The sequence below is a fragment of the Chlamydotis macqueenii genome, chromosome Z (assembly GCF_036417535.1).
Source record: "Chlamydotis macqueenii isolate bChlMac1 chromosome Z, bChlMac1.mat, whole genome shotgun sequence".
NCBI classification, from domain to species: domain Eukaryota; kingdom Metazoa; phylum Chordata; class Aves; order Otidiformes; family Otididae; genus Chlamydotis; species Chlamydotis macqueenii.
The window spans coordinates 72082882-72109125 of NC_141593.1; the positions used below are offsets into that span (position 1 = coordinate 72082882).

Here is a 26244-nt window from a genome sequence, read left to right on the forward strand (position 1 = left end):
AACAAAGGTATTATTTTCAGCAGGGGGCTCTGATGTTGGGCAGTGTACTATTTTTCAGCAAGGGACCTAGACATTTAATTTTACTTACCTTGGATGTTGCCTCAAGTCTCAAAGCTGCCTACCAGCTTGGCAGCAGAATATGCCAAAGAGGTTCTGTATTATGAAAATTAAGCTTTAAAACAGAGCAGATAGTGATCCACTAGCTGGAATCTCGAAGCCAGACTGCACCTGCAGGAGCCATCAGTTAGAAACAAGATGAAAAGGGGACTTTGTCTCAGTGGCAGTGGACTGTAGGCCTAAAGCAAGCATCTGGCTGCAGAGTGACTAACTCAGCGTGCTCTTTTCCTTTCTGGAGAGCTCCTCAGGCAGAGCAGAAAGCGCACAGGGGCATTCTCATGATTTAGCATATCGGTGTGGCCCACAGCCTCCCACTGAGCTCCAGGAAAGGGGTTAAATTACCTCGGAGAGCATTAAATTACATTAGCTCCCACCACTACGGCCCTGGCATGGGGAAGTGGTTTGTCTGCTTGCGCCTGGCATGTCCCTAAGCCCGACAAAGCTCATGTTCTGTAGAGGAGCTCTTAGCACTCAGAAATATCTGGAGAAGTCCCAGCTTTGGCTCAGGCCACCAAAGGGAGCTCTTAAATGGGAAGAGAGCCAGCCCCAGGTCTTGTGTCTGTGATGCTGGCAGGAGGTTGCCCAGTCTGCAAGCTGGAGGAGAAACAGCACTGTGGGGATAGTTCCTCCTACAAGGTGTTGTTGGGTCTCACTCATGGGCAGTGCCTTGTCCCTTAGCTCTCTCCTTCACCCTGGATGAGAAGCTCAAGCTTGGGATAAACATTAACCCAACATATAAACAACCTTCCTGGTAACGCCTCTTTCTGGGGCAGCGTGCCAGGGTACAGGAGCGGATGGAGTGTCTTTGCTATGCTCCACTGCTTTTGCATGCGAGGGCTTAGCTGCAGCATGTAGAGGTAATGGTTGTTTAGATCAAAGGTTTTTCCAGGGCCAAAAAGGGGTGAAGAAGGAAAGCCCCCTGGCCTCTACCTCTTTGCCGCTTAGGGACTTACTGATCCAGCAGTGACTTTCTGTGTATTTGGCCACCCTCCACCAATTTGTCCTCTCAAAACCATATAAACTCTTTTCTAGCCTCAAAGTCCTGCAACAAGGTGATCTACAGATTAATTGCACATTCTGGCAGGGATGGAAAAATTGAAACCATCCTTTTTAGGGCTGGAGCTGGTATCCCAAGGTTTAGATTAATGCAGAGACAGAAGGCTTAATTTAAAAAGTAATGTTAGGCATACAGCACAGCTCAGCAAAGGCTGACTCTGGGTTGGAAAGACACCTGTTTCATCCTCAGGCACCCGCACAGGCAGAGGGAGCTACTGGGCTGTGCAACCAGGTCAAACTGTTTTCCAACCATAACAGTTGGCCGTGGCAGCACAAATTATCGTTGTGCACTTCATGCAGGGGTAGCCTCTGTTCCAAACACCCCTGGCACTGACTGATACTCACTGCAGGTCTTGCAGAGGCCCAAGAGACTTGCACAGGGCTAAGCTAACCTCTAGGCCCAGCTGGCACCCTGTGACTCAAGCTCGGTGCTTTTCAGTAGCCCTGAAGTTTGTGGAGCAGAAGGGAAGTAGAGTAGGGCCCATGAGGACATGCTAGCTTGGCTCCAAGATGCAGGTCTGCACAGGCCCTGCAGATATTCCTTCATCCACCACTTTTTTGTAAAGAACAACCACAAGTGACTGGTTGGTGGTATGACCAGAGTAAATGGCCTCAGCACATAAATGCGTGCAGCAAAACCAAGATGCAACAGAAGAGAAACTTCTAACAACCCTGAGATGTCCTTCCCTTCTGATTTCAATTAAAAAATATTTTCAGAATTTCCCATCATGGACAACAGCTTGGTCCTTATGTCTTCTTTAGAAAAGTTTATTTTTTAACAGGTCATTACATACCACACAGAACAATATTTATTTATATACTGTAGACATATGTCAGACTATAGTTTGGTCTAATAATGCATGTTTCAAATGCCTTTTTTTAAAGAACATAAAGGCAGGATGGAAGAAAATATTTTTAAGCTGTTGCAAAAGGCTCTAGGAAAAATACAATTGTAAGTGTACTTTAATTTCCACGGTCTTGCTTTAAAATATAATGACTTTCAAAAGTCCATAACAGTAGCAAAAAATTGTATTTGTGTGCCTCCGTGCACATAACAGTATGAGTAAATTAGATTAGCAATATCATCTGTAAAGAAAAACTTCTGCCTTTTGAGCTTCTCTGGTTAGGTGGTATTATTTTAAAACTAGTGCATTTATTTGAGATATTGTAGTAAGACTCCAGTAGCATTTTCCTCTTGTCCCACACTTTCAATGTGGGCAGCTGTCAGTGACACGCAGGGAATCTACCTCACTCTTACCCATCTAGCTGCTCTTCCCAAAACCTCATTTCCACTTTGATTACTTCCGTACTGTATGGTTGGCCTCTACAGGTCTCCCCCAGTTCAGACTTTTATAATTCTCTGAAACTGTCTGATTTGTCCCGTCATGCCTAAGGCACAGCTGAAGCAGACCACGTGCCTCAGGTGAAGAGAGGCTGGTGCTATTTCCACTTGGGTCTGTGATCCTGGCTACAGCCCATCTGGCTGAGAACAGCATGGACTATAAATGCTCGTTTTCCCTTCCTCTGCAAGCACTGATGACTTTATATCACAAAAGGTTTAAAGGAGGAATCATCCACCAAATGTGCCTGAATTCAAGGTCAGTCTAAAGGTGTAGAGCAGAGCCCCTCCATCCTGCCTTACAGCCGGGTCTGCTGCATGCTGTCAGTGCCAGCACTGAGGGCACACCTGGAATAAAGCACTGCTCAGCAGGAAAGTGAGGCAGCAGGACCTGGGACCATGTTAGGCAAGACAAGCTGTATTTATCTGAAGCGCTTGACTTATTCTGGGTCTGTGGAGGACTGAGCTGCACAGGCAGGGCATTCAACCCCGGGGATGGGCAGGCCTGGGAGGTGGCAGGGGGGAAGACTGTCATACCCCATTCCCAGAGGTAGGGAGGGCATCTCTGTATGCTAGACCCATGGAGGCCAGCTTCTTGCTTCAGGGGGAATTAGTGTTTTTTTCTAAAGAATATCAAACTATCTTTTGTGACCTAGTCCAAGTGGTTTGTAAGTCCACTGAGTACCATATTCCATGGGTCAAACACCTTCAATATTGGAAACTCCTACAGAAAAGACCTTCTCCCTCTCATTAGGAATGGGAGCCAGAGACAATGATATCAATGCAGAAACCCAGTACAGGGTGCAGAGAGGCAGAGAGAGATGGCCACACGCTCCTCCTGGCCAAGTGTGAGGGGATCAGAAAAGCCAGGTGTCCTCAGGAGTCAAAGTCTATAAAACATTAGGCCCTGCCTGCAGCCAAGGCTGTGGTTGGTTTCACACTGACATGAGAGCTCCTTTATGGAGCAAACTCACCTCTGGAAGGCACAGTGCTGCCAGCTACCCATAGGTAGCTCTGCTCAAAGTTAAACAAAGGGGAGAGGTAGCTCCCAGCATTTCCAGCCAGACAGGGAGACACACCTTGTACCCCCATGGACTGCCACAGAAACCGAAATAAACTGGAGAGGCAACTCTACTTTCCTACAACTCATTTCACTTGTCCCTGCCTGAATTCCATGGGAAGGTGTCCTCCAGCTCCCAGGACTTCCTCAGACCCGACACTCATGTGGAGATAGTGTCACGACTCAGTAACTGCAATGTTAAACACATGTCTCCTGGCAGGCTAGCCACTGAAGGCACCATGCCTTCAAAGTGCAGGTTTCCTTCCCAACCAATTCAGAAGCTTTAGGTACCAAAGAAGGAGTGCTCTCGGTTCATTGTTTTTGGTGGTTTTACTTGTACTTAAAGATCTCTTTCAAGCCTCCATCAGAAAAGGCAGAAAAGGCCTGCCTGGCCGGGTCTTTCGCACCATGTCAACTTCTGTTATGGTACCACAACTGATACCACAATCCTGAACTCCACAGGACAGGGTGGCCTAAATGGAAAGAAGTGTGAAAGAGGATAAAAATCCTATGACACTTTCCCATCCATTACAAAGTCTGGCTTGGTCCCCAGATGGTCCTATACCTACAGCCTTGCTTCCTGGGGCAGATGAATTCCTGCTGTGACCACTTTTCCCCCTCTGCTCCATCTCTTACAGACAGTTGCTGCTGAAGACCTTCTGCAAGGCAGGAGGGAAGTGATGAGGAACTCTGTTTTTGTTAAATCTCTTCTTCCTCTTCACTAACAACCTCCTTCAGGTCCTGAGGCCCCTGCTCTGCTCTCTCTTTTACGTAGGCTGCCTTGATCTGTGCCAGCTCATACAGCTCCGCCTCCAGCTCTCCCCTGTGCATTGTCCGCCGGTTCCTCAGCAGCTTCATGGGGAAGGGGTTCAAGTCATTGAAGGCAATGTTCATCAGCTTCCTATGATGGAAAAGACAGGTCTGGTGAACTGACTTACTGGCTGGTAACAGACAGTAACAGATACGCCAAGTGCATCCTGGAGTAGGCAGAGTAGGGCCTCAGATTTCAGTTCTCTGAGCTCAAAAGCGACCCAGTAGCAGTTTTAAAGGAATCACAGGCAATTCCTTCTCTCAAACACTAACCCAACCGATGCTTTAAACAGCCTCACAACACCCCACTTTTTAAGGTACCAGTGTGCAGCCATCAGTCAAGAGACAGTGGGATCAGACGCCAATTCTAGTGGCCCCTGAGGGAGGAATATTCTTGACACTGAGCTCTTCTGATCACAGAAATCTTCCTCTTAAGGCACATGTTGCCATTAAAGATTGTGAGTGGTGCTGTGTTCCCAAATACCCCAACTACAGCTGAGAGAAATCCAGCAAGTGGCAGCACAAGTTCCAGCTGCTGCAGAAAGGAGGCTGGCCCAGACTTAGTTGCCTTCTCTGCTGTAGCAATGGCTATGCCCAAGCCAAACAGACTTTAGGCAACACCGTGAAGGGAAAGTCAAAAAGAGAGAAACTGATCTGTGTCCCATGGACCTGCCAATGTGCCTGCATCTCTCTTAGCAGACTGGTCACAACTCTTTTTAGGCTGACCTAACAGGCAAGCAAGTAAAAATCCAGGATAGGAGGCTGTCTACAACCGACAGTCCTACCTGCCATCCGTGATCATTCTTGTGAAAAAGCGTAGGTACTGGTAGATCTCCACACTGTCATTAATTCTCAGGATTTCCTCCTCATTGTATTTAAAAATTGCAAGAGCGTAGCGGAAAATCACCTGGAGGATTGAAAAGTATTTGAGTTGGCAAAGTCTTAGACAGCTGAGGGACCTGGCCCTCCTGGCATAAAACATGGAGTGGGGCACACACCACTGCAGTACAGGCTGGATGCTGGGCTTCGCCTGCTCTCAGTAAGCCGCATTAGGGCAGGCCTAAAGAAGCAGAGAGTTAATCCCAAGGGAATGACCCTCTGCAAGCTAATTTACAACCCCAGAGCATAGCAGGTCCTCAAAAATGACACCATAAGGACTTTGCAAGGGTTCTCCAGTGCTCCTTATGCACAGTGGCAATGCAAGACTCATGTTTTCAAAAATACTAACTCTCTGCCCATCTTCTGCTCCCTGTATCTGTCATACTCTCAGCTGTGTCCAGGTCAAAGAGCAGAAGACACCACGGTCTGTCAGAGAGCTGTTTCATAGCAGGATTACCTCCTAGAAAGTGTCAGGGATACTGTGCACAGTGTCAGGCACTAGGTCTGCCTACCAGCACAAGTACAGAGACAACACAGAGGCTGGGAGGCATCAAGGAACCCCACCAAACAGGCAGGATAGGACAAGAGGCTCAACCCCACATCTCTTTGAGGTACATGTATGTCCAATATCCTGCCATTGTGTCACAGAGGTGGTGTGGATGGGAGGAAGCCCTAGACCGAGAGTTGTACCTTAGTTCCCTCATACAAGAAGGCATCCCACACTCGCAGGAGGATGTCGCTGACCAGGCTGTCCACAAAGGCCACCAGAAACCAATTGAAGGTGATGAGTGAGACATCAATCCGATACTGCTCAAAATGAGCCATGAGGCGAGGCAGCTTCTCTGACAGGAAGTCTTTGAAGACTCTCTGATCTACCTAAAGTTGACAAAAAATAAAACAATGAAGTCCTAGTCAAGAGCAGTCCTGGTGCTGGAGGAGAGGAGCGGTGCAATAGAACAGTGGCCTATGCATACCACCGTAATCACTGGTGCTGCCTTTGAGCCTAACCACACTCTAGGAAGAGCAGAGCATCCTTTGTCTCCCAACCCTTCAAAATTACAGAGTAGTGTACTTGTACGCTGTGCCCAGTGCAAGGTATGGAGTTGAAACAGGGCTAAGATACAAGCAGAGATACATACCTTCTTCTCACGGAGAGGATCGTATTCCTTCCCAACCTTGAAGTCAAGGGGGAAAACGCTGGCACATCTCCCCACATCATTCTTACTGGGATTTTCTGTGATGTCATGAGCGTCCAACTGAATGACAGGGATTAAAACCTACCCAGGTCTGAATGACTGCACATGGCCCAACAGCATAAACACCTAGAATCCCTCTGACTTCACACGCAGGACCTGATCTTCTCACTTAGCTTCTCTTTGTGGTCTAAGTATTGTCTGTGCTGTGCTTTTGGTTGCATGAACTGAGACATAGAAATGCAGTTGGTGAGATCCTTGACGCAGGTTTGTAAAGGCTTAATCTCAGGGAAGCCGTGGTTTCATGAGGGGAAGTGCTAGGCAGCAAGATCATGGTTAGGTGTTTCCCTATGCCCTATCATACTGCTGCCCCAGCTGTGTCAGCCTGTTTAGCTGTGGCACAGTGGTACAAATCAGGTGAGGCGATATGCTTGGTCTTCAAAGTCTGTAAGAGATAAACCTTAAGTTTTCCAGCCAACTCAGAGCTTTTACTTTATCAAGCCAATCCATAAAGTATCACCCTAGACCCTCCTCTTTACATGGGTCTTGGCTAGACTTCCAGAGACCAACCATGAAGTCAGGAAATCTTTCTATAAAAAGGCTCCCTCAGCTGACAGTCTTTCTCACCAAAGGTAGGGGAGCCTTTGTGTCTTCAGTCTGCCACATTTTCCCTGTTAATCACTATTTTTCAAGTACTGAGCGCTGCCTACTGAATCTCACAGTTAACACTACCTGCTCTGGATAGACATTTTGTTATGTGCACAGTGATTTGGCTGCTTCCCCAGTCTATGGTTGGCCTCCCCACCAGCAGACCACTGTCCCAGTACACATTAGTCAACCAGTACAGTGGCACGATGAGTCACTCAGCTACTGACACTTGTAGCCTCAGCTATTGTGAGCCCACAGATAGAACCCTCTTCTCTCTGAAAGGACCATACACAATAAGAACACCAAGGTCACAGCTAGGCTCACCAGACTGGGCACTGCTGGGTGTGGGTGGTATGGGACCACAATTACAATGCCATTGAACTACATGGGATTTATCTTGGCTCTGTGTCTGCCGGGGAAGACGTAGTATATCTGACAGAAGACAACATAGCTTGAAAACCTTAAATCCAGTGACTTTGAAACAGGAGGGCAAGTTACTCACAGAACAACATTTTATATCAAATGGCCAGAGGGCTTTCTGATTTGCAGGGAACTCCAAAGCCAGAACTAACACTATATTTGATCATGAACCGAGGCAAGTACAGTGAATACAAAAATCTCAGGATTTTCTTCCATCTGCAGGTGGCACTCCAAAGACAGGGTGCAGTTTCCAAAGAAACACCTGCAAGGCTGCAGAATGGTCCTTTCTTTAGTTCTACATGTCAGAGTTTGCTGCTTCACCTCTACGAGGCCCTTCTTTAAATAAGTAACTATGCAATCAACAGGCACCTTCCTTCTGACTAACCTGACCTTCAAGTGTTTACTCAGGAGTGGCACCCAATATTCTAGTGCTGGGGATCAATTTTGCTGCTCCTATGCATGTAACAACTTTGTACTCTGAAGTCTACCACACCTCTGCAACGGAAGGGATTGCAAGGTGGTATCACTGTCTTGTGAGAAATCAAACACACTGCAAGCTGACTGCTTGCTTTTAAACCTCTACTGTAAATCACTATCAAGAGTCTAAGCAGACATGAGGGACCCAGCTCACCTGTGATGTTATCAGTGTGTCACTGTAGTAGTCTGCCGGCATTAGGTTCTCCACAATATGGACTAGGCACCAGAAAGCACTTTCCTCATCTTCCAGGACCAGGAGAGCAACAGCTGCCAATCTGTGATGGACAAGACATGGTGAGGCAATGCAACACTGCAGGAGGAGATATAGGCCAGCACAGGAACTAGAGAATCCGAGATTCCTCTTGGCATGTCTCTAGCTCCATTAGCATCCAAAACATCAAATGTGGCAGGACAGCTGGTCAGAGAGGCAGGTGATCTATTCTGTGGGTTCCTGGAGGAATCATGAGGCTGTGATTTTCTTTCCCACGTGCCTCTGTCAGCAAACAGGAAGCATCAAACACGGAACCGGTGTGACAAAGCCAGACTCCTCAGCTAACGGGGTGTTCTGTAGATATACTGAAGTCAGCAGTGTGCTGATTTTGGCTATTTCAATACAGGAAAGAGCTCGCTCAGAGATACCCCATATTATGTGACCTAGCTCACCTTCCCACAAATTCTTCTACAGCCTTTACTCCCTTCAGCTCTGACTTTCCCTCTTTCAGCCAGACTGGAAAGATGATACCTAATATCAAGGGCTCTCTAGAGTGGAACATGTCTTTCTAAAGACCATCCAAAGAACAACAGGAATAGCTTACACAGACTTCTCTCATGTGAAAAGGTCCAATCAGAAATTCCCTTCTGCAACTAGTACCCAGTGCCTCTTTTACTTGGTGGCACACTTCTGAGAAGTCTAGTTTTATCTCTATATAGCCTTCTTTAGGAAGTGAAAGAAGCTTTTAGATTCCTTGAACCTTCTCTTTTCCAGACAGAAGCAGCCCAGTTTCCTCAGCATCTCTTCATGTCATTTGCTGCAACTCTCTCATCTCTAACACTTCCCCACACTTCCTCCACCTCTTCTCAGCAAAAACAGGAATCACCAGGGTGTTCTTTTGCTCAGCATATTAAGACTTAGAAATTCAGCCCCAGCCTCATACTGTTATTCTGGGACTGTCTCACTCTACTTCCTATAGCTGCTCCTTCCTATTCTGTAACTATGGAGATGCTGAACAAGTGCATCCTGCTGCTTGCTCGATCCCAGCAACAACACTGGGTGAAAAAAGACACCAAATGCAGAATTCAGCAGGAAAATACCTAGATTCAGGACAGAACTCTAGAAAGGCAGGAGCCTGAGGTCACTTGAATCACAGCCTAGAACATGTGTACAAGCCTCAGTGCTGTCCCATGGAGAAGCAGCATACCTGGCTCCTCACCTGTTCAGTCCCTGGCAGTATCCAATGGCAGGATTGTGCCAGGAGAATGCCAGCAACAGCCTGCGGAGCTTGGGGATGAGCCGGGAGGTGGGAGAGGAAAAATGTTTGTTGTTGGTCAGTGTGCGGGGCAGGTCAAGCTCAATCTGCCGGCAAGCAGGGTGCTCGGTGCTCTTGCTCTGCCGTAACAGTTGCTGGTAGTGGTCAGGCCGATGGCTGCAGTGCCGGCTGACAATCCACCTCCAGACCCGCTGCCGGTGTTCCACTGGAATGCCACTTCGGATCAGGCTCTTCAGCTCTGCAGAGGGACTCAGCTCTCCAACACTGTTCCACCTGTCACGGAGGGGCTTCTCCACTACTTCCTGGCTTCGCAGGTTGTTGGACTTTATCTCCAGGGCTTGGATTTTGGCCAGAAGTTTCCAGTCCTCAACTTCATAGTCAGGTACAGTCATAAACCCATACTCATCATACTCACTGGAGGGACACAAGGTAGAGGTTAGCTCAAAGGACAGCGCTGTACCTACATCAAGGGCCATCCACTGCCTGGGGCCATGCCAACTACAGGCTGCTGCCAGGTTCCTGCCACCCATGCCAGAGCACAGGTACACCTGCTTCACTTCTCTGACACGTGCATGAGAGATCCTGCCATGCCCACTGTGTCAGAGCCTTGAGGACAAATGAGAGTGCGTAGCCATGGCATACAGACACAAACTCAAGTGTTCTGAGCTACAGCCCAACCTCATCAGACCTCCTCAGCTTGCCTGCTCCTCTGCCCCTAAGGGAGTACCTAGCTCAACCTGTGTACCTTCTCCCTATCATGTCCTAGGGCAGAGACAGTTCCGTAGGAAGGGACTGCAAAGGCTTTGGGGGCATCAGACCAAAGAAGAGAGATCCAGAGCCCCTTCTGATGTCTGCTTGTGCACAATGCAAATCTCCTACTGAACAGAAAACACCAGGAGTGCTGATAGCATAGGTCGTTGAGGGTTTGGGCATCCTCAATCCATAGGCTGGGATACTTGTCAGATATCATTATATGCATCAAGGTTAGGTTGGGTGAGGCTCTGAGCAACCTGATCTAGTTGAAGACCTCCCTGCTCCTTGCAGAGGGGTTGGACTAGATGACCTTTAAAGGTCCCTTCCAACCTTAACCATTCTGTGATTCTGTGATTCTATTCCTGACAGAGAGACCAAACCTGGCCTCAGGTTCTCATCTCCAAAGCTACCTGGAGAACCTGCGAGTCTGACCAATAAGATGAAATGAAAACCCCTACAGAACTGGGTCACTAACTGGGCAGAAAAGCATAAACACAAATGCAAGGACCCCAGAAGCAGTGGTGGCAAGGCTCTCTGGAGGTTTCCAGTCCAGTGCTCCTTCACAGCAGGACGATCCCTAGCAGTAGAATAGGGCAACTGTGGCTTTGTAAGGGCTGGGACTAGAAAACCCCAAATGATGAAGATCCTCCACCTCCCCAGTGGCCTCCTCTCCTATAGGTTTATCCTCATGTCCAGTTTTTATCTCTGCCTTTATTTTGAGATGGAGCTAATTTTCTTCCCAGTAGCTGCTGTGTTTTGGATTTAGTATGGGATTTGGAACGTGAAGAATGTTGATAAACACACTGATGATAAGAGTTGTTGCTAATAAGACAAAGGACATTTTTCAGCTTCCCAGGTCTCACTAATCTGCAGGTGCAGGAAGCTGGGAAGAGTATAGCCAGTACTGTTCCCAGACAGGCCAAAGAGAGTATTCCATACCACGGATATCAAACTCAATATGTAAGGAGGGGGCTGGCTGGGAGGCAGCTCTCTTGCTTTCTCTCGCTTTGTCTTGCTGTCTTGCATGCTGCTTGGTTTTGTTTCCATGATTGCTGCTCAGGACCGGCTGTATCAGTCACCAGGATGTCAGGGGGTGAGAAATTGTGCATCATTCATTTTGTATATTTTAGTATTCCTATATTTTGTTATTATTATAAGCTTCCTTTGCTATCCTAGTAAACTGCCTTCATCTCAACCCACAAGTATTCCTTTCTTTCCGATTGTCTCCCCTGTCCCGTTGGTGGCGGGGTGCAAATGACTGTGTGGTACTCGATTGCTGATTGGGCTTAAACCACAACCTCCCAGGCACACCATGGCTGTTGTTGGTTGCCATACTGTCTGCCACTGCCAAGAAAAGTTTAGCTGTACCATCTCAACTTCCCCATCCTACAGATATCTGCTATGAGATACTTATGGTCTCCACACCACCAAAGTAAACCAGACTCCTCAACCTCCACTCCTAGGTCATGGCTCCAAGTCTCTGCTATAGAAACGTCCCTGGATCTTTCTTGCCTGCACATTTCTCTCCACAGCCAGCCTCCTACAAGGGTATCATGCTACAAGGAAGCATGACAAGGTCATGCTCTTGCCTTTTACCTTACAGGGTTCAGGTTAAAACCTTCTGCTGCTCCTTCCTTCACATCCCACTGGAGCGCCTCCTGGATGAGGTTCCTCACCAACTCAGCATGGCAGCTGGGCAGATCAGCCTCCTGCAGCTTCCGCAAGACTGTCAGGTATTTGCTCTCCATCTGGCAGTTTCGGGCTTGGAGGCAGGCACACTGATGGAGAAACAAGACAGAATGAGCTGGCTTATTGATGGTTCTTCCTGCATTACCACTGCTCTCTACTGGCCTGGTCTGCATATAAAGTGAAGACTCCTGAACAGCAAGGCCCCAGAAAACACATCCAGCAGTTTTCTACAGTCAGTGGAACTGCAGCAAGGAATGAACCACCATGGTCTATGAACAAGCACAAGCTGCCGTAGTTAGGATGCAACAGAAGTTGCTTATTGAATGGGAGACCTATTACAGAATTACACATTTTAGCTACTGCATTGCATCCCAGCCAGCTCAGCTCAGGACACAGCCAAAAAGCCACCACTGTAGCCGAGTTTTCTGCAGGCTTTTTCCCTGCTCCTCAGAGAAGTTCTCTACCGCACACTGAGCTGTATCCTAAAAAAACCACACCACTCCTGGAATTGAGCTATGATCATCTCATTTTCAGGATATACAGTAGCACCACAGACAAGGTGACCACATACTCGTCAGCAACCCCAGTCTCATGGCAGTGGTACACAATATTTCTCAAGCACAGAAAGCACAGCTGAGTTCAAACAGCAGGACAGTCCCTGCCACCACCATACTCCTGGGCATACAAAGCAAAAGAAAGGAATGAGGAATGTTATCCCTACTCCACAAGTGAGGAACTGAGGCCTCACAGGTGACAAGACTCACCCATGTCTCCCAGGAAGCTCAATGAAGACTCCTACTCAGAGGGAAGCAGCAGTTGAAAACAAAAACAAGACAGAAACCACTGAGAGAATTAGGCTGTGTAAAGAGGGAACAGAAAGGAGCATGGAATACTGTCGTACTAGCACTTTAATCAGCATTTTGCCTCACTTTGCCTCAGCTGGTCTACTTCCTTTCTGAAGGTTATGGAAGTTTCAGGATCAGAGAAGGGCAGGGAGAAGTTAGGAGGCAGGCAGGGTTTCAAAGTACTAGAAAGCAAAGAGATGTGAGAATGGCAATAACACTTCAGAAGCAGCTTTTTGCTCTGTTCCAGAATCCAAGACTGTGCAGACATACCTTAAAACCCAGGGAAGTAAAACTCAGGGAAAACCCACAGAACAAATGCCAGCACACACCACCAGCCTGGCAAAGTGGTTCACGATCAGAAGGTAGGATTAGACAAGTCTGAGAGTAACCAAGTTATGCACACTTACAAGGCTAGAAATAAAAACAGAGCTTAAGAAAACATAAGAACTCTGATCTAGCTGCAGGACTTGAGAGTGCTGCCACCTAGCAGTGCCAAGTCTGGTAGAGAAATCAAGACTAGATGGAGCCGGGGCTCAGTCAGTCCGCTAGCTCTCAGGAACATTTTCTGGTTCTCTACACATAGTGTCACTTTTTATTTGTATCCAAAAGCATAGCTGAAATGCAGAAATCTGGGTTAAGTTTCAGCATCCTTAACACTGAGCTTTGTGGGCATTTTATTTTTATTAAAGAATGAAAACGATCACATCTAATTTGGAAACAACACAAAGCAGAAAAAAAGGCCACACTAAAAAACATGTTGGGAAGAAAGCTTACTCCTGGTGTGTTTTGGACCAAAATTCATTCCAGTGCCCACTTTGGAAAGAAATTACTAACAGCTCTCACCAAGGGAAAAAAGCCATTTTGCCTTACCTTCATCAAAAGGGCTTTTTCATTCTCAGCAACACTTGTCCAGAGTCGAGTAACCTGGTGGATCTCTGAGTTGAGAATTTGGTTCTGTGTTTTGTATGCATCAATAACATCCTGCCACGAAGCAAAACAGTCACACAAGGAGAGATCTTGAGAGGCTTGGAATGCTCTCCCATTTCAGTTTTTAAATCCCAAGAGGGAACTCAGGTATGGATTGTGTCAAGGACAAGAAAATATCTCAACAATTTCATGTTCTGGAGAGAAGATAGGACTCCCCAGACAAATATTGCCTACAAAGGAAATTAAAGCACAACATTAAATAGAAGTGTCATGCTTAGATGACACTTGAAAATGCTAATTGCGCTGCATGTACATGCTTAAAAAACACAGAGACATTCAGATAATATAAAGCTAGAGAAGCATCTAAATAAGGTTAAGAATATATGTGTTTTGTTCTATTTTTTAAAAAAAACAACACAAATCTCAGCCCCATGGCTGGCAGCAAAATCACTCTTCCACAACACAGTAAGCAGCTCTTTGGGCAATTCTCCACCTGGCTCTTCTCCTAGTTGGTCACTGGTCATTATAGCTGTGCATATAGTGACATACAACAGGCTGGATTTTAAAGAATCAGGATGTTTTGGGAAACTTTGCACAGAGGAACAGAGCTAGTGAAAGCAGCAAGTGAGATTTCAGCTATGAAAAAAGACTGAATAAAGGGGCAGGCACTGAATAATGACACAAAGTCAAACAAAACAGGCTTTGAGCTGAAGCTGAAACTGGCCCAGGTGCTTTTGAGCACCCTGTTCGTACCAGGTGAGTCCCTTGCAGCCTGCCTCTGGTTTCAGGACAGATGGACCAACTAGTAGAAGTGCTTCTCACAAGGAACACCCTCCCACTGAACCACAGGGCGCAGAAATGGGAGCCCCCGAACAACCTGTGTTGTCTCACACACCTTCAGGTGCTCAATCTCCTCCTGCTGCTTATACAATGTCCCTGCAGCTATAGTGCTGGCTTCTTGCATGGGGTCAGAGAGCTCTTGGGCCATCTGCTCCGTCAATGTCATGATTACTTCCTGTTTGGCATGGTTCTTCTCCATCAGAAGCTGCACATGCTCCTTGAGTTCCTGGATGTGGCTGTCTCTCAGAGTCAGCATCTGCTCCAGCTCCTTCTTTTCTTGCTCAAGAGCTTCCAGTCGACTGGTGAGATCTGCAATTTGTCTCACTTTGTGGCGCACAAGCTCCAGCCTATCCTTATCTTCTGCTGCAGTGAGATACATGCTAGATACTCGCTTCTCCTGCTGGGCTGCCTCCAGAGCTTTGTGGAGAAGTTTAACCAGCTCCTGGAAAGGGAATGCAAAGCCATTACATCACAGGGCAATGGCAGCAGTTGAAATGAACAGTGAAAGGTCCTCAGGATCTTGAAACTGACTCCTTTCAGAACCAAAACTGAATGAAGCCATCTTGAAATCACAGTGCCTGGCCAGTAGAGAAGCTCTGCTCTCAGAGTTGAACCTGAAAGGTTTTTTTGCAGCAGGCCACAGACGACTTGACTTTAGCTGGACTGGTAACAGACAAGCTGCTGCTTACACTGTCTGAGTTCTGACTTTCTACAGTCATCCTTCTTGAGACGCCCAGCAGAGACCAGAGAAGCTGGAGATCTGGTCAGCAGCATGGTAAAATAGGAGGGAGGGAGGGAAAAAATGCAGTCTGCATCTATCTGTGCTACCAGAGGAAACTGCTGTATCCATTTTAACCTTCTCTCTGCCAGGGTCCTCCCTCACTCCATCTCACATAAGGGCACAAAAGCTTGCCACAGCAACATGGTGCTGATTCAGGCTCTGCTATCTCAGCCATTTAAGGAAGCAAATCAAGGATGCAACTGATGATTGCCTGCCATGGGACATGGTTCTCCTGCCTCTTCTGGATGACCTACCAGCACCACTGGTGGAGAGCCTGCTACTGCTCCATTCAAGCCCAGGCTGGACAGGGCTCTGAACAACCTGATCTGGTTGAAGATGTCCCTGTTCCTTGCAGGGGAGTTGGACTAGATGACCTTCAAAGGTCCCTTCCAACAAAATTGCTCTACGATTCTGTGACTCTATGCTTGTGAAGAAAACTACCATTTAGGAGAGACAGCCCTTGCAGTGATCCATGCAGTGACTTCTACTGTCAACTCACCTCTTAATGGTGGATCACTGTTCAAAAAGAATGACCTGCTGTTAACAGCATGACTCAACCTGGCAGTTCCTGCCAGTGTCATGGCACCTAGTGAGGATTGCACTTTGTATACTCACTGAGCAATAGAGATGCACCAGCAAGACATCTGCAAAGTGCACTTGGATTTCTTTTACCTCCCTTTCCAGCCCACCTGCTAGCTGCACTTGCTAGCAATGGCTAAAGGACAGCCCATTCTCCCTTGCACTGGGCACAATCAGGCACATACAAAGGGGCACATACAATCAGGCACATACACCAGGAGCTTCAACTGATCCCCAGTGAGTGTCTGCTGAGCACTTCTCAGCCTAACATCAAGGTATAAGGGAATCCCTGTGACCAGTCTCAGAGCCCTGCTCTTAGAAGCAGCAGACTCTTCACCACACTCACCTTCTGTGACTTAACTTCCTCTGTGAGTGTCAGGATTTGTTGCTGTAGGACACTCACTTTATCCATTGGGTTCCTCTCCCTGGACAGTTCTTCAGGCAAGCCTGGGAAGCCACTGTTCAACCACTTCAGCCTGGGCTCCATCCTTCTATCCTCCAGGGTCCCCTTCTTAACTGAAGGGAAATGCAGTTCATTTACACAGAATTGTGTTGCTACTATGGATGCCTGAGCCTTGCTAAGAGGGGAACTCACAACAGCTCAGCAGAAAAGACTGACACACAAAACAAGGAAAACTGACCTGCTGGGATCCACGGGGTTGAAGCACAGACAGTACGGATTAGCTACAGGTACCCCCAAAATAAATAAAGCCATGATGTTTTATGGTACCTGTTAACCCACCTCGCACCCCATTCATCTGCCTCACACACAGCAAATGCAAGTTACCATCGTGGAGAGGTAAATTCCCAAGCATACAGGGGAGCTGCTGAGTTTAGCCTGTGACTGTGCAGCAATTTAACTTCTACCTCAAAGAAATACCAGTATGAGCTGGCACCATGGATGGTATTTTTGCCTCTGCAGAAGATTCCAGAGGTAAGAGACAGATCAATGCAGCCTGAAGCACAGCCAGAAAAGACAGTCTTCTGCCAACAACAAAAGAAGGGACCTGAGACAATGTGATAGAGTTTTCATGTCCTATGACAACTCGCCACCCTCTCCCTCCCTTTTCTGCGAAATCTGACTCCCTGCTAGAAGGCATCACACTCAGACCAGCTCATCCAGCTCAGTAACAAGCACCTGCACACCCTGTCTCCACTTCTGCCTCTTGCTCCTTATCCGGGTTCTCAGGATCCTCCTGGACTTCACTGAAGCTAAACACATTTCCATTGTTCCCCCAGAGCTGCTTGGAGCCACAGATACTGTAGACAGTGTTTCTGAAACAAGAAGAAATAAAGACAGCCTAGTGAACAGAAGAAGTCATGATCACTGCAGTCAGTGCATATTTAAACTACTCAATACCTACCTCTCCTCATATCCCACCCCTGCTCTCAAAACCTATCTCCTTCATGTGCTGAGAAAATTAACTGTTCACAGCACTGGTGGATCTGAGGGGAGCAGGTTGTAACTGGTGTAAATCAGGAAGGTGCTACAAAATCAGTAACAACACAGCAATGTAAATCAGCTGGAGATCTTTCCCCATGTGCTTAAGCCTTGTACATAAATGCATCAGGCTGGACAGAGAGATCAAAGGTAACAGTAGACCAGGCACATCCCTCCCTCCTCCCCTCCTTTCCTTCCTTCCCTCTCTCCCTCCCTCCCACCCTCTCCTCCTCCTTCTCTCTCTCTCTCTCTCCCTTCCTCTGTTTCCTTAGCTCACTGGGGAAATCCCCAGGTGCCAAGAAAAGCTCAGCTATCTATAGCACAGACAAAACTGCCACAGTGATCACATTTGAAGCAGCCACAGGTCCTGAGCTCTGAACCACATTTAATAGCCTTGCCACAACAAACTCGATAGTCTTCAATGCATTAAAGAGATTCAGGAACAAAATTACGATTAGACCCAGAACCAGTTTGTTACAGCTGCTGCTATTAGATATTGCCAGAAGCACTACAAGATGACTTTACAGCATCATGCAGAACCACAAATGCACAAGTATTTTCTGTAAAACCTATACAAGAAGGTGAGACAGATGCCTATCTCTACAGAGGTGTTTTCCCTTCTCATCCTGTGTTGTCCATCAGTAAAACAAAACAAGACCCTTGTTTTGAGGTCTACAGAAGACTCAGTGTCAGCCACTTCTGTGCTGGTTTTGGCTGTGATAGAATTAATTTTCTCCATAGCAGCTAGTATGAAACTATTTTTTGGATTTGTGCTGGAAACAGTGCCGATAACACAGGGATGTTTTAGTTACTGCTGAGCAGTGCTTGCACAGAGTCAAGGCCTTTTCTGCTTCTCACACCACCCCTCCAGCGAGTGGACTGGGGGTGCACAAGAAGCTGGGTGGAAAAACAGCTGCAGCAGCTGACCCCAACTGATTCCATACTATATGACATCATGCTCAGCATATAAATCTGGAAGAAGAAGGAGGAAGGAGGAGGTGTTCCGAGTGATGGTATTTTTCTTTCCAAGTAACCATTATGTGTGAAGGAGCCCTGCTTTCCTTGAGATGGCTGAACACCTGCCTGCGAATGTGAAGGAGTGAATGAATTCCTCATTTTGCTTTGCCTGTGTGCATGTTTTTTGTTTCACTTATTAAACTGTCTTTATCTGAACCCAGAAGATTTTTCACTTTTAATCTTCTGTTTCATCCCACAGAGTGGGGGAGTAAGCGAGTGGCTGTCTGGTGCTTAGTTGCCAGCTGAGGTTAAACCACAACAACTTCCTAACTGTAAACGAAGATGGCATTTAGATATTGTTCTCCTTTTAGCTTGTTATTGTAAGGCTCAAGAGAACAGGAGCAGACATTTCTGACCTCATAGGATCAGCAGACCTTCACTTCCTGTAGTCTGCAGTTGGCACTCATCCAGTGCAACTTTCCTACTTTTCTCTACCTTGTGCTGCACTTTGTTTTTCCCCTGAGACAGCAGCAGCTCTGGAATCTGATTAACTTAGCTGAAAATAGACATGCTACACTCCTGAAGATCAAGCTCAATAGCGATAGAGCTTAAAGAAATGTTCACAGAACTAGCGGAGCAATACAATTCAAAGCTGAAAAGAGACAACTGTTATTCAAACTAGCAAAAGCAAAGCTAGGGAGGAGATATGATCATATTATTTTTAATCAAAGTGAGGAGGAGAGAATGCATAGCCTGCAAAATAGTACAGCTGACTCTGATCCTCTTTGGTCCCATGAGGGATCTTTCTTCCTACTGGCATCAGAGTGTACCCACAGTAGTGGTGGTAAAAAACTGTAGCCAACCTCCCCACCAAAAAGATTTGGCAGGTGCCAGGCTACCTACACACCTGTGACCACTTACACATTTTTGGTTATACGTAAGTAAGTGACTAGCACACGCTTAAGGGAGATATTGATAGGGGTTGTCTTTGTGCAACTGTAACAGCCCAAGGCTTGTAACTTGTAGCCCCGATGGAGCTAGACATTGCAACTACAGATAACAGCATCATTGCAGGCAGTGGGAATACTCACATGCTTGAAACTCAGTGAGGAGTAGCAAACTGTGCAGTGTCAGGCCATGCTACAGGCTCAAGCGTCTTTTGCTTGGAGTTCCTGCTTTAGGGAGTGCATTACATTCAAGGACCTTTGAAACCACCAGAAAGTGCTAACAGGCTGCTATCACTAGCCTACAGAGTACAGCTCAACCTGCCCATATGCCCTTCCAAGAGCAATGCACAGACGTATCGCAGTAGGCAGGCAAACCACCACCTACTCTGAAGAAAGCTTAACCAGGCTTTAGGTCTGCCACTGGGATCTTCGCTAAGAGAGCTAGATCATGTGAAATTCATTGGAACAGGGGCATGTGAAAAATCCTCTGGTAGGAAGTCTACTTTTGCATGGAATATCCTTCAAAAACCTGCTTTGTGGTTCTTCCACCTAGGCAAGAGTCCCATTTCACACAATACATGACAGGCAAGGAAGGCAGAAAGTGGCAGGCCAGCATGTCAACCACACAGCAACTCTCCTCATGCACTTACTGTATCTCTGTCCAAGGGTGCTTAAGGGAGATGTTCTGCAAAGCAGTAGACATTCGGGGTGCAGGCAAAGATGCTGCCTTTAAACCCACTGCTTCTGTTGGTGTTTTCACTGGGGGTAGAAAGTCTTCATTCTCAACAACATCTATGTGAAAACAAACAAGGACACAGAAGCACCTGAACAAGACAGACTTCCGTTGGACTTTGTCTCCTTCATGTAACTTGTGAGTCACAACATTTTACTACAGTTTTACGTTCCATGTTCAACTGGCCAGGTGGAACAACGAAAGCAGAGGAGTTTTCCTTAGTTTTAGGTCAAATTACAGAAGGTTCCGTGTACAAATAGATTCATCTATTCAAGGACAATCAAGTGACTTGTGACTTCAACCATTTGTATATGAGAATGACTAATCCAAAACAATAAAACTTTAACTCCCAAAAGGAATAAGAAAGGGAGCTGTTGCTGTTCTTTTCCCCAATCTCAAATAGTGTTTGACAGTTTTAATGTGCAGATAACTTCCACAAAGAGTTTGTAACCAAATTATTGCATGCTGTAGCAAAATGCCAGGGTACCCAGAATCTTTCAGATCAGACACTTACTAGGGAGGGAATTATTTGTTTCAAACAAAATGTGCATCTAGACATAACTGAACAAGTGGGCACCCTGCTTGTGCCCTTGCCTGATCCAGCAACCTCTGTACTCACACTACTAGGAATGCACATCTTCATCCCACCACCACTGAAAAAATACTGCTTTGCTGTAAAGTTCACAGGCCTCGCAAGAGGAAGGGGATACACCAAATGTGCACACTTCACATGCGCAAGGAAAATCAAGAGGGAATTCATGATCATAAGACACCTGAGCAGATGCTCAACCACATGCTATGGATTAGGAGACAGTCCATTCACACTCATCCATATGGCAGCCAGAGGTTCCAAACGTCAACCATGCATTGATAGCCGGCACTTGCACTTAAAAACCTGGTCAGAAACTCTACCCACTTACAGATGACAAGCACCGTTCATCACTAGGAGGCTGAAAGCAAAAGAAAGGTTGACATACGTGACACCTACTTGTTCTGCCAGCCAGAGGTTCATTCACAAGCTGGGAGCTGCCCACAGGAAATCTGCTCCGAGCGTTGCAAAATTCCCAACGTCTCATTTGTAGCTGCTGCAGCCAGTACATCATTGCCTGTTTGCTGATTGCCTAACATAATACAAAAGAGGAAAGGGGAGAGGGGAGTAATCTCATCAGCATGAGACACATTCTGAAGGGCTGACCACCACTTTGCTGCCAAAGTCAGCAGAAATAATGGCCAGCTGTGTCAAGCCTATGCTATATCCTCCAGTCCTAACACTGACTTGAGAAGACGAAGTAAATCTTCAGCCTGGCCTTAGTAACAGAACCTCAGTGGACCATTGAACTAATTTTAAATGGTTTTTGTTTACTGTGTTCCAAGGCTAAGCAGAAATATCATGATTATTTTAGCCAGGAATCACTCACAGAGCTTCTTAATAGCAATTTTCACAGAGTAAAAATCTAGCAAAGGTTCCTGCTGGAGCAATCATTTTACACAGGGGATCTCATTTCTGCTCAGCAAATTACATGTGGACCGTGGAACTCCTCAAGGATTTTAACTCAGTACCCTATTCGGCTTTTATTCCTATTCTGTTAAACAACAACCATTTCACAAGTAATGGAGTCCCAGTCTTGCCAAAACAATGAAAGTAATTTAGATCCAAATGGTAACAGTCCAGGCTGGGAGGACTAACGTGAAACTCAAGCTAAGAAGCATCTTAGCAGAGATGTGTCTGTCCTGATTGGGAACATTTCCTAACAGCCTCTGTAAGAAGATGCTGCCCCTTACCTTCAAGGTAAATACTCTGCTTGGTGTTCTGATCTCAAAAAACCCTTCTCCGTTTTCCACCTTGCAGTCAAAGGTGGCACTGGAGAGATCAATAGATCCCAAAGGGTTTATGTCCTGTGCAGTTCTGTAGTACAGTAAATGACATTTGTTCTCATCGTAAAAGAACCAACGAGACTTCCAGGTCTTGATTGGCCCCTTGATGCCCAGCTTGTTTAAATAGCCACAGAGTGTTTTTCTGGAGGTTTCTCTGCTGGGTTTCAGCTGTACATCTTCCAGATCTCCAGAAGAGGAAAGCATGTTTGTCTCTTTTGCTGAGGCTCCATTGCTGCTGTTATTGCCTGGATTTGACTCCTCTGAATTGCCAGGAGCAGCAAGAGGACAAGCTCCACTTTCTTGTCCTTTATTCATCTCTTTCAGGAAATATACTCAGAATTCAATTGAAACAGGAAGTTCTCTAGGTAAGTAAGTAACAGCAGATCCCAGCTATATCATCGTTGTTACAGAACCTGCAGCAAATGAAAAAGGAGGAATAAGCTGAGGTCTGACATATGACAAAAACCATTCCCTAGCTTTCAGACTACCCAAGGTCCCTGACTTCCACTTTTTCTCACTCCTCCCTGCCTTCCTCAGCTCAGATGACCTCTATATATCTGCTTTCTCCCTTTTTTTCATTCCTAAATCAGGCTAGAGTAGCAGCAAAGAAGCAGTACCACAATCTCTTGAGCAAAAAATAAGTACAGTCTGTGGGCATACCAAATCAATAACAATAACTGAGGCATCTGAAGCCACAGACAATGATGTTAAGTAATAGTTGCAGAAAATATGGCAAAACAACAGCTCTGGGAGCCACATACTCAGGTCAAGGGATTTCAGGCAAGTGTATCCTGGCATTTCCACTGAATGCTCAGCTAATGTTTTAAACTATGGTGTGTGGAGAAAAACCCACCCTCTTGTAGCATTCTTATAAATCATTTTTGTCAGGTGATGACTGTTGTTAAAAACCCTACATGCCATGTGTTAGGTCTGCTTCCAGTAGGCCTCATATTATGCACCAGAGAAAGTAATTCTGTGATCCTTGCAAAAGAGACTTAGTTGCTCACTGGCCAAAGTAACCTGCTGAGTTTCCAAGAGGAATGCAATGTGCAAGTGAAAAATAGAAAAGTAAGGCTGGAAGGGATCTGTGGAGATCTCTAGTCCACTTCCCTTTCAGAGAAGGGGCTGACGTCAAAGCCATAGCCAGCTACTCAGATCCACATTCAGACAAATTTTGATCATACGCAAGGATGGGAATTCTGCCATGTTTCTGGGCTCTTCTTCAAGTGCTTAACCATATAGCAGGTGTGATTTTTTGCTCAGAGCTGAAGACACCCATGGTGTATAAAGAAAGCTAACAATACTCCAGAAAAATACCTATAAATAATTTCTTGCATTTTTTCTTAAGTAAAAGCATAGTTTAAAGATTAATAAATGAAAAGACTACCAGGACTTCAGTTTAGACATTAATGTGTCCAAAGCAAATATGTAAGCAAATAAATTGTTGCAGTGTTCAGTTAGTGAGAATCCAACTGCAGACACAAAACTATTGAACACAACAGCCAGCTGTGTGACAACAGGTGAATGGAGATTGATACAGTGGAGCACACACAGATGTTGCCCAAACTCACCCTCTTTGGAATGACTTATCCTTATGACTGAAAGAAGGCTTACACTTCCTAGCACTGGCTAAGCCCCATCACGTTTATTGCTGCCCCCTCCTGTTCTCACAGTAGCTTTTTAGACAGCTACAGATAATGTTCACTCTTTTTGAAAAGCTACTGAACTTCTTTTAGTTCACTACCCCAACACCACGTATCATGCTGCTGAACGCATTCACAAATTCCAGGAACAAGCACCCTTCATGAAGGTGCTGCCTCAGTTAAGCTTCTGAAACACCCAAAAGCTAATTTCCAAGCTAATTATGCCTGGCACAAAGGAACCACCATCGGGGGAAGAAGCAGTCTCAACTCTCCCTAACAGACCCTGGGGCTTTTACGGCACTAACAGCATAATGACCGATTGAAGATTCCCATCACACTTCCACCTCTTGCCAGCATGACGGTCCATGGGTCCACACTGTGAACAGGATCAAGTAAGCATTTTGGGTTCAAGCATGAAGTTATGAGGAGTCATGTCAGATTTGCATTGCAAAGTACTCTAGAGCAGAAAATCTCACCTCCTTAACAGAAGCGGAGAGATGCCCCTAGAAGTTACGGTCTGCTGGGGTAGAACTACTGCTGCAGGCACCACCAAGCAGGTAACTACCGCCTCCAGAAGAAACCCAACAGCAACAGAAGAGGGGCTTCTGCCTCAAGTCTCCTTCGGTCCAGTCGCGGCCTGGGAACTGCCTGAAAGAGATACTTAGCTGGAAGCAGCTCCGACATCGATTCATCAATGAAAAGAGAAGACCAGGGTGAACCCTGCACAGACCTTTCTGGAGCTGCTGGTGTGAGCAGCACAAGGCAGCCCTCCCTTGCGCCTCCCAGCCCAGCTGCATCGTGCTAGGGCACAAGCGAAGGTTGCTGGAGCCTGGCACAGGGCGGCGCGGGGGGGACCGGACCCTGGCACCACTTGTACTGGGCTGTAGGCGGGGGGGGGGGGGGCGGGGTGGCGGGAGAGCATCCAGGCCGCCAGCCGGAGGACGGCGGGAGTGGGATGGGACGGTCCGGCGGACCCGCAATCCCGGCCCGGGGGTACCTGCTCCGGCTGCATGGGCTGTCCTGGCCGCTGCCACTGCCCCACGCTTCCTGCCAGGCCGGTCTGGCGGCGGGGCCCGGCGGGGCGGGGCGAGGCACAGGCTGGGGAGGGCGGCAGAGACAAGGGGAGCGGAGCAAGAGGGGTGCGAGGGGCAGGACGGCAGCTGTAGTCACGGGATGAAAAAAAAAAAAAAAAAAAGGACATTTCAGGAGGGTATGGGGAAGAAAATGACTCAGCAGGGTGATGGGGAACATTGAAAGCAAGAAAGCGCTGTCCCCAGAGGGGGACAGTTCACGGGCTGGGGGGGAACAGCAGGTCTCACCTGCTAGGGGAAGATGAGCCCCGGGCCTGCAAAACTGCCGGGGCAGTGGGTCAGACCTGCAGAGCTCCCACAGTGCGAGAGCCACTGCCATAGGGTCAGGCAGGGCAAATCGGATAAGGCAAACAAATTTCACATGATAAAAAAGGTCATACTTGGTCCCACAGGAGGTTAGAGGCTGGTAGGATAAAGCTGGGCCAAAGGGTCTAGACTGACCCCTGAAAAAGCTTCCAAAAGAGGTACTGGAGGGAATAGGGGTGTCAGAGACAGCCACAACCTGGGTAAGGTCCTGGAGGAGTGCACAGGTATGGGGCAGATAGCACAGCCAAGGTCACACACTCCCTGGCAGCTGCCTCTCCTCCTGCCAGCGCTCCCAGGCTGCGCTGGGCTTGGCAGGCACTGGTCCGGCCTAGGAAGGCCTTTCTTAGGCTTTTATCCCCAGCACAGGGAGTCTGTATGGCTTTGACTTTCTCTGCATGCAGCAATAGCCAAGCCTTGATGATATGATTCATCTCCATCAGTCTCAAGACGCTCCTCTCCGCGTTCAGCCAACTTTACAGAGTTTTATCACCAACTTTAGCCAACTTTAGTACCTGAGCAGCAAGCAAAACTGTCCAGATATCTGGTGGCCTATCTTTCCACTGGCCTCACCTCACAAACTGTAGCACACATGAAGCTGACTACAGCATTCAAACTCTACACATTCCCGTAGCCAAAACTGTTTTGTCCCAAAGTCAGCTTGCTTGGCTGTTGGCCATGAGGCCCGACCAGCACTTATAGAGTCTAGCCCCACTGAGCAAACGGGGAATCTGTAAAGGCTCCCAGCGTTGCCTTATGCCCTGTCACTGGCATAGGTATTATATACAACCACAGAGAGAACAGAGTTAGGGAAAAGTCAAAGCACTGGTTTTGTTGTCTAAACCACAACCCCATGCAGCTTCCAGACCCAGCACGCGCTGCAAGACTCGCAAAGGGGAAGGTGGCTGCAGGACCAGCAGAAAAGGCCACAAAGAAAGAGCATGGGGGTTCCTGCCCTGCAGCCACCGCAGACCTCCCTCGCTCTCCAAGGGCCCCAGTCTGACACGGGTGGAAAGTGCTAGCCCTTTACCCGCACGGCCTCCCGTGTCACGGCAGGCCTGGAGAGACGCTCGGGGAGGGGATCAGGAAGAGACCTGACAGGAGCCGCAGGTGACAGTAAGCGATCTGCACCGAACAGGCGCGGCACTTCCCGCTCGGCCTGGCGGTGGCGGCACTGCCGCGCACAGCACTTTCCGGCGGCAGTCCCCTCCCAGCCCGCACCGGGAAGGCTCTGACGCCCCCAGGAGCCCTTGGGAAGTGCTCCATGCGAGGCCGCGCTGCGCAGCACGAAATGGCGGCCGAAGGCGCCACCAGACGGCGCCTCCACACGTGAGCCGCGCATGCGCCCTCCGCA

General features: G+C 47.4%; 1 protein-coding gene across 5 annotated transcripts; it reads right to left on the reverse strand.

Moving 5' to 3' along the window:
• Positions 1 to 1933: 1933 nt before the first annotated feature.
• On the reverse strand, positions 1934 to 26189 carry TBC1D2 (TBC1 domain family member 2). Of its 5 annotated transcripts, none has more exons than XR_015261428.1 (16): positions 24816 to 26189; positions 23973 to 24144; positions 21761 to 22266; positions 20967 to 21099; positions 19896 to 20037; positions 17039 to 17175; positions 16247 to 16416; positions 14596 to 14982; positions 13644 to 13754; positions 11836 to 12017; positions 9430 to 9900; positions 8154 to 8274; positions 5952 to 6137; positions 5168 to 5289; positions 4142 to 4473; positions 1934 to 4045 (listed from the first exon to the last, which is right to left on the reverse strand). XR_015261428.1 is itself a non-coding variant. In XM_086770305.1 (15 exons), the coding sequence occupies exons 3-15, from the start codon at positions 22166 to 22168 to the stop codon at positions 4272 to 4274; spliced, it is 2772 nt and encodes a 923-aa protein (XP_086626431.1). In that variant the 5' UTR covers positions 22169 to 22266; positions 23973 to 24144; positions 24816 to 26189; the 3' UTR covers positions 1934 to 4271. The 5 variants fall into 5 exon arrangements, 3 of the variants coding, with proteins under 3 accessions (XP_086626431.1, XP_086626432.1, XP_086626433.1); XR_015261429.1 differs by having other exon boundaries at positions 4138 to 4473; XM_086770305.1 differs by having other exon boundaries at positions 1934 to 4473.
• Positions 26190 to 26244: the final 55 nt, after the last annotated feature.